Here is an 8,394-nt window from a genome sequence, read left to right as displayed (position 1 = left end):
TGCTTCTTATCATGGGCACTTGTCACATCCCTGAGGCTGAGGCACGGAAAGAGAAGGAAAATAAGTGGCGATGAGCTCCCATTGACTGAAAAATCGCTACTTAACTCTGACCTACATAGCCCTGTGCACTCCGACTCCACCTTGCCTTGTGGTCTATGCGCTCCTCCCGCTGCTCCTAAAGGCCAAACTTCTGCTCAGGCTACAGCAACTCCCTCATCTGTCCTATGAGTTTCTAGGCTAGAGGAAGGTGTGGCCTACACGCCAGTAGATGACCTGGGGTTTGGGAGCCCACAGCATCCTGGGGAGGGAAGATCTCTGGAGATACAGAGCAGGGAGTAGAAAAAGCACAGGAAGCCTCCTCATTTAGCCTCAGAGCTGCATCCCAAGGGACAGGGAGAAAGGAATGATTTGGGAACAAGCAACAAGATGGGGTACAAGTACCATAAGAGAACAGTGCATTTTGCGGGGATGTGGGGATGGACTGAAAGGTCACTTACAGAGTTAGTCGTCTTCCTCGGAATCACTGATCTCTTCATAGACCACCAAGTTCTTTCTTTCCCGCAGTCTGTGGGTCCAGACATTAATCTCCCTTCTCCTGTGTCCTGTGGTGGAAAAGAGTTGGTAAATGGGGGTTGGGTGGGTTAGGGAGTGTTGGGCCCTGTTTTGTCAGATAAGGAAATGCCTCCTCCCTCCCAAGTGACCACAGGCCTTTTACATAGTCTTTTTCCCACACCTTCTGGCTCAGAGAGGCTGAGATACTAAACCTGCACCAATACACACTAAACGCCAGTTAGAGTTTTAGCTTCTGGCTCCTTCCATTGTCAGGTTTAGATTCCCAACCTCTTTACTCACCAGAACATTTATTCCGACCTTCTTTCATTCAGCACGTATTTGTTAAGGGCATATTGTGTGCCAGGCATTGAGCTGAAGGTGGGGATAAAACTCCGAGTAAGATATGTTCCCAGGTTATCACGGACGGAATAATGACCTGAGCACCTTTCATGGCATCAGGGCTTGTAGACTCAATTGAACACTTTTTTTTTTTTGGCTGCTCTGTGCGCGGCATGCAGGATCTCCATCAGGGATGGAAACCGTGCCCCCTGCAGTGCAAGCGTGGAGTCTTAACCACAGGACCGCCAGGGAAGTCCCTTGAATTGAACATCTTTGAATAACCTGTGAACTCTGATGCTTTATTTCCGTTTTATGGACTAGGAGCTGGAGCTCAGAGAATTTGGAAGGCTTGCCCTGAGTTACACAGCTTTCATATCGATGAAACTCAAGTCTGTGACTCTGGAAGTCAGTTTTTTTTGGTCTTGTTTTGTTTATTTATTTATTTATTTAAAATGTTGAGCCTTCTTTTTAAATTTATTTATTTTTATTTTTGGCTGTGTTGGGTCTTTGTTTCTGTGCGACGGCTTTCTCTAGTTGTGGCAAGCGGGGGGCCACTCTTCATCGCGGTGCGCAGGCCTCTCACTGTCGTGGCCTCTCTTGTTGCGGAGCACAGGCTCCAGACGCGCAGGCTCAGTAGTTGTGGCTTACGGGCCTAGTTGCTCCGCGTCATGTGGGATCCTCCCAGACCAGGGCTCGAACCCGTGTCCCCTGCATTAGCAGGCAGACTCCCAACCACTGTGCCACCAGGGAAGCCCCGTTTTGTTTATTTTTAATTTCTGGCTGTGCCATGCAGCTTGTGGGATCTTAGTTCCCTGACCAGGGATCGAACCTGGGTCCCGGCAGTGAAAGCGCCAAGTCCTAACCATTGGACCACCAGGAAATTCTCTGGAAGTCAGTTCTAATGTTTCAGCTGGAGCTGGGTGAGCTCCTCAGCCCAGCCTGGCCCCAGGCCTGTCCAGGATCCATCTCCCACACCTAGCCCATGCACTTGAACATGGCCAGGGAAGCCAGAGGAGTTGTTCCCAAAGAGTTTCCTCTTACCTGATGTTTTCTTACTCTGCTGACCAGAGGTATTTGCTTTTCCCGGGGGACACAGCTGTTCCTGAGCCTGCTCTGAGCCTGATGTTACTGGTACTAACTTCGAAGGAGTCTTTTCTTTTTGGACTTATTGGGCATCGCCTTTTAAATGTGAAGGTCACATACAAAGAGTATCAATGGCATTTCTCGAGTGCTTTAGAGCTTACAAAGTGTCTTTGTGCGCAGTACCTTAATTAAAGTTCTCAACAAGTCTGGGAGATCATTATATTACCTGTACCTAAATTACAAGAAACCTGGGAAGTTAGAAGGAAAAGGAATGGTCTACATGAAGGGTGTTTCCAAGACTAGAATGCTTGTCTTCACACTCTTTCCAGACTGACACTCTCGCCAAGAGGAGTCTCCATGTGAGCAGGAGTGTGGTACATGGAAGATTTGGGGAAGCAGAGCACTCTTAACAATTCACGAGGTCTGTGAAGGTGAGGAGGGGCTTCTATAAAATATAAGGGATCGAATATAAGCCAGTAGACAGCTGCTGGGAGAGTAAATGGAACAATGTACAGAAGGGACAAAACACTGCTGGCAAATGGTGTGGGGGGATGAATATAGGGAAGGGGGAAGAAAGGAATGGTTCACGGAAATTCATGTAGACAGCCAAGAAAGTGGTGCCAGATGTGACATCCTGTCCTACCCTGGCAAGAACATTTCAGTTGGAATTAAGCGAGGTGGCTCCTCTACCAATTCTACTGGTGTCAGGGTGTGTCACTGACCAACAACCTCAAGCTAACCTTCATTCAGCTCCTTTGTTTATGAAACAGTGAGCAATAACAGAATAACCAGCTCCCTCATTTATGAATCAGTGAACAATAACTGTAAAACAAGCTAAATGAAAGAACTTTCTGAGCTTACAAATGCTGTTTAAACGTGGTAATAATAAAAATGAATATTTTCTTTTATGATCCTTCTTTGAATTCTCTCCTCAACCGTGTCCACGCTGGCAACGCACCCGCCAGATCCCTTTACCCTCTAAACTAGAGTTTAATCTGCAATTGTGGAAGAACTTATTCAAGAACCCTCTAAGGGTCCCCCTGGGCTGGGACTGAGGCTTCAGAGATGCCTCAGGTGCAGACAAGGCCCCGAAGGAGCTCACAGAAGGGAGGGGCCAACAGTCTAGGCGATTCCCAAGCAATGTGAAAGGGGCCCTTTGACTGAGCAGATGGGAGCTGGTACTTCCTGTTGTGAGACTGGGCATCTAAACAGAAGCATCAGCAGAATCTGTGAGTTTAGCCCTAGGGGAAACGCCTGTGCTTCAGAAACATATGAAAAATTCACGAATTTGGAAATGGTTTGGGGCTTTGGGTTAGACTACTACCACTGCCACTGTGGTCTCAAGCAAATTATTTAACATCTCTATACCACAATATCTGCATGTTTATTATTATTATTTAATAATAATAACATCCTCATTATTATTTGGGGATAATAATAGTAGCAATGTCATAGAGGTTTTCTTAGGGACTAAATAAACCAATCCATGTGAATTGCCTAAAATAAATCTGGCATCACTATGAAAACAAAAGAAGTATCAGCTATCACAATTGTTGTTAATTACTATTAAGCTCTCAATACTACATCAGGCATTGTGATAAAGAGATCAGGAAAGGGAGGCAGTGAGGGCCAGGTCATTTTCAATATTTTCCCACTTTTACCAATATTCACATCCATGGATAGATAAACGGTCTCTGGTCCTCTGGATTTGGGAGGCACTCACCTGCAGGTGTTTTCTCTCTCGCATGTTGGAAGCCTCCTGAGCAGGTTCATCTAAAAGAAGGCGACAGGGGCTCCCCTGGTGGCGCAGTGGTTGAGAGTCCGCCTGCTGATGCAGGGGACACGGGTTCGTGCCCCAGTCCGGGAAGATCCCACATGCCGCGGAGCAGCTGGGCCCGTGAGCCATGGCAGCTGAGCCTGCGCGTCCGGAGCCTGTGCTCCGCAACGGGAGAGGCCACAACAGTGAGAGGCCCGCGTACAGCAAAAAAAAATAAAAAAAAAATAAAAATAAAATAAAAGAAGGCGACAAATCAGAATTTTTCTTTGTTGGTAAATATTGCCAAACTGCAGAGAGACTCCTGTAGTATCAGAAATCTGCAGCAGAGGGTTATGAGTCCACTCACTGTCAAGGAGTTACTTTGAGACAAGCCTCTAAATTATAATGGTTTATACATTTATTTGCAGCACCAATTCATAATTTTCCTTCTGATGATTTATAAAAAGCGAACTAAACCCCATCACTGCCTCATCCTATTCACTACATATTTCTTACTTGTTTCCCCAAAGAATTAAATAGACTGGTCTTTAACCAAAAATCACTGTATACTTAAAATGGTGAATTTTATAGTATGCCTCAATGAAACTGTTAAGTGTATGATGAACCATGGATGATTTAATCCAGCGTTTCTGGAATGTTTCCAGTATAAGAACACCTCTTAAATGTCAAAAACTTTGTAGATACTCAAGCACTGGATTTTCAGTCCTCTCGCGGTAATTTTGGGAGCTTGTGGAATCTGTCCTGTTTAGCTGGAGAGTCAAAGGTCTATTGGAGACACTTTGAACACTCTGACCCTGTCTTCTTACAACTGTGCTGTCAGAGCAAAAGAGCAAGTGAATGCATCCTATCCCCTTTTTAAGTGAGTACATACACTGCTGAAATTCACAAAGATATCTAGAATCTGTCACTTTTTTAACCCTACGTTGCCTCTGCTCACTGAAAAGTAGGAAAGGTCAATGTGCAGAGGACTGCTCTCTCAGACTCTCTCTCAAACTCAACACATAGAATCAGGTTCAATTAGGAGTGAGACAACTATTTGGTTTTGGTAAAAAACACAGAGAAATAGCCATATGTCATTACATAATGTTAACCACTTTCTCTCTTAAGATAGTTATCCAATACCTATGCTCTATTATTTTATAAGATAGTTATCCAATACCTATGCTCTATCCAATACCTATGCTCTATTATTTTAGAAGTTTTGGGTAGATTTACACTTTAAATTTTCCCCATCTGGACCCCAAAGTAGACAGGCTTCAGGAGACCCTTTCCTGTCACTTACGCTGATTCCTGGGGTTCTGATCTTTAGAATCATGCCCGTTGGATTTTGTGGCTCGTTTTTTAGGACACATGAAAGTTGGTAGGGTAGCCTTGAGACCTAGAATGATGCAAAATATTTGTTTCTTAACAGGCAACCTGAGAGGAGGATAGAATGCTGTGACACAGCACCAACAGTAAAGCTAATCAGCTGGGGGAGGGGGGTTCTGAATCAGGGCCAGTGGGAGAGAAATGCACAGGATCCAGGACAGATCATCTCTGTGGCCACTCCCAGTCCACAGCCTTGCACAGGACATATCAGTAAAAGAGAAGAATGCCTGGAAGCTGCCCTGGGATTTCTTCCCACACAAAAGGACAAATGTGGGACAATTGCCACAGCCTAAGAAGAAGCCATGGCATGTAAAGAGGGATGGTCATTTGTTCCCAGCCTTGTCTGGACGCAGAACTTCCTGTTACCTAGATCAGTCATGATGTCATAGTTTCTCTTCATATACACATAGGTGATTTTCTCTGAGTAACCCAGATCTGCCCATTCTTTCTTAGAGAAGTATTTGGAAATATCCTTGACAGCGTAGAAAAGAAAGAAGAATAAATCCTAGCAATGACTCAGCTAAACATGTCTGACACTCAGCCAGGAACTCTTCCTTGGCTGCAGGACCTCCATGTTAGATCTGTAAACTGGAGATAATAATCCTTCCTGGCTGATGTCATGGCTAACTGACAGAACATGGGTAACATTGCCTAGGTTCTCACCTGGCATGCAGTAGGTGCTTAAGGCTGGTGGCATCCTCTCCTCTCACCTTCTGGAATAGACTGAGAGTCAACCAATCCAGTACAAGGTCACAGATCTTGTACCCAGGGATGCTAGGCAAGGACAGAGTGAGGGTGGGAAGCTCTGGATGTCCTCGTGACATGCTGCTCCTTGTTCCCAGTGCCTCTGACCTCCTCTCCTCGGAAATCTAGCCGCCCTACACTGTCCCCTGGTCCACTCCTCTGCCCCTTCCAGCTCACCTCACCTTGGAGTTCTTCTCTGATTTCTGGCTACCTTCCCTGGGGCTTTTTTCAAAGGACCTGCCTCTGTTCATGGTGCTGGGATTGGTCTGATCTAGAGGAACACATCCTGGATCTGTCTAGCCACAAGGCCAAAAGTTCTGTTCGGAGAGAAAGTGCTGAGGGAAGGCCACACTCAGTTAGTCACCTGTAATTAAGGTTCTACTTTTCTCCATCCTTGGCTTATCTGTCCCTGAGTAAGGACATGGGGGTGGGGAAATAAGATGAGAATAGGGGGCTGGAGGTCTCTGGGAGAAGGACTGATTAGGGATGACATGTTTTCTGTGGGCATGATCAAAGCAGCATTGAGTCTTTGAGGGGGGTTACTGTTGTTAGTAGTTTTCCTGGAGTTCGGCTTATCCTGAAGGAAAGATATGAAGACCCTTGTTGGGGAAGCAGTGAAGTGAATGTATAGTTTTACTGAGGGGGGATGTTTTGAGGCAAAGCGGGGGAGGTAAGTCCTGGAGATCATATGGTGTCTCTGACTGAAGGGTTTCAGTTTTCAGGCAGAGGGATGTGGGGTTTTGCTCTGTTGAAAAGAAATGAAGATCCCTAACATGAGTGAATTTAAAGGTTATTACTAAGGCCAAATCAATAAAGTCAGAAATGAAAAAGGAGAAGTTACAACCAACACCACAGAAATACAAAGGATCATAAGAGATTACTATAAAAACTATACACCAATAAAATGGACAACCTAGAAGAAATAGACAAATTCCTAGAAATGTACAATCTCCCAAGATGGAACCAGGAAGAAATAGAAAATATGAACAGACCAAATACCAGTAATGAAATTGAATTAGTAATTAAAAACTCCCAAAAGACAAAAGTCCAGGGCCAGATGGCTTCACACATGAATTCTACCAAACATTTAGAGAAGAATTAACATCTATCCTTCTCAAGCTATTCCAAAAAATTGTAGAGGAAGGAATACTTCTGAACTCATCCTATGAGGCCAGCATCACCCTGATACCAAAACTAGAGAAAGATATCACAAAAAAAGAAAATTAGAGGCCAATATCAGTGATTACTATAGATGCAAAAACGCTCAACAAAATATTAGCAAACCGAATCCAACAATACATTAAAAGGATCAAACATCATAACCAAGTGGGATTTATCCCAGGGATGCAAGGATGGTTCAATATCTGAAAATCAATCCATGTGATATACCACATTAACAAATTGAAAAATAAAAATCATAAGATCATCTCAATGGATTGATGCAGAAAAAGCTTTTAACAAAATTCAACATCCAATTATTATAAAAACTCTATACCCACTTTATAAAAAAAAGTGGGTATAGAGGAAACATACCTCAACATAATAAAGGCCATATATAATAAGCCCATAGCTAACATCATACTCAACAGTGAAAAGCTAGACATTTCTCCAAAGAAGACATACAGATGGCCAAAAAGCACATGAAAAGATGCTCAACATCATTAATTATTAGGGAAATGCACATCAAAACTACAATGAGGTATCACCTCACACAGGTCAGAATGGCCATCATCAAAAAATCTACAAACAATAAATGCTGGAGAGGGTGTGGAGAAAAGGGAATGTTGGTGGGAATGTAAATTGGTACAGCTACTATGGAGAACAGTATGGAGGCTCCTTAAAAAACTAAAAATAGAGTTACCATATGATCCAGAAATCCCACTCCTGAGTATATACCTGGAGAAAACCATAATTCAAAAAGATACATGCACCCCGATGTTCATAGAAGCACTATTTACAATAGCCAAGACATGGAAGCAACCTAAATGTCCATCGACAGAGGAATGGATAAAGAAGATGTGATACATATATACAATGGAATATTACTCAGCCATAAAAAAGAACAAAATATGACATTTGCAGCAACATGGATGGAACTAGAGATTGTCATACTGAGTGAAGTAAGTCAGACAGAGAAGGACAAATATTGTATGATATCGCTTATATGTGGAATCTAAAAAAATGGTACAAAGGAATTTATATATAAAACAGAAATAGTCACAGATGTAGAAAACAATTTTATGGTTACCAGGGATAAAGTGGGGAGGGATAAATTGGGAGACTGAGATTGACATAAACACACTACTCTATGTAAAATAGATAACTAATAAAGACCTACTATACAGCACAGGGAACTCTACTCAATACTCTGTAATGATCTATATGGGAAAATAGTCTAAAAAAAGAGTTGATATATGTATATGTATATACACATACACTTTGATGTACAGCAGAAAGTAACACAACATTGTAAATCAACTATACTCAAGAAAAGTTTAAAAAAACAGTGAAAAGCTGAAAGCATTTCCTCT

The 8,394-nt window shown here is 43.1% G+C and overlaps 1 protein-coding gene across 1 annotated transcript; it reads right to left on the bottom strand.

Annotated features, from left to right (window-relative positions):
• Nucleotides 1-501: 501 nt before the first annotated feature.
• On the bottom strand, nucleotides 502-6,114 carry LOC114905788 (putative protein SSX9). The gene is given in 5 exon segments (XM_029240173.1): nucleotides 502-602; nucleotides 1,933-2,055; nucleotides 5,034-5,129; nucleotides 5,486-5,591; nucleotides 6,037-6,114. Coding segments are annotated over 5 exon segments (504 nt in total).
• Between the last annotated feature and the right edge of the window lie 2,280 nt (nucleotides 6,115-8,394).

This window comes from Monodon monoceros, unplaced genomic scaffold, assembly GCF_005190385.1.
Source record: "Monodon monoceros isolate NGI ecotype Baffin Bay Population unplaced genomic scaffold, NGI_Narwhal_1 Super_Scaffold_22, whole genome shotgun sequence".
In the NCBI taxonomy this organism is placed as follows: domain Eukaryota; kingdom Metazoa; phylum Chordata; class Mammalia; order Artiodactyla; family Monodontidae; genus Monodon; species Monodon monoceros.
This window is presented reverse-complemented; position numbering and strand designations above follow the sequence as displayed.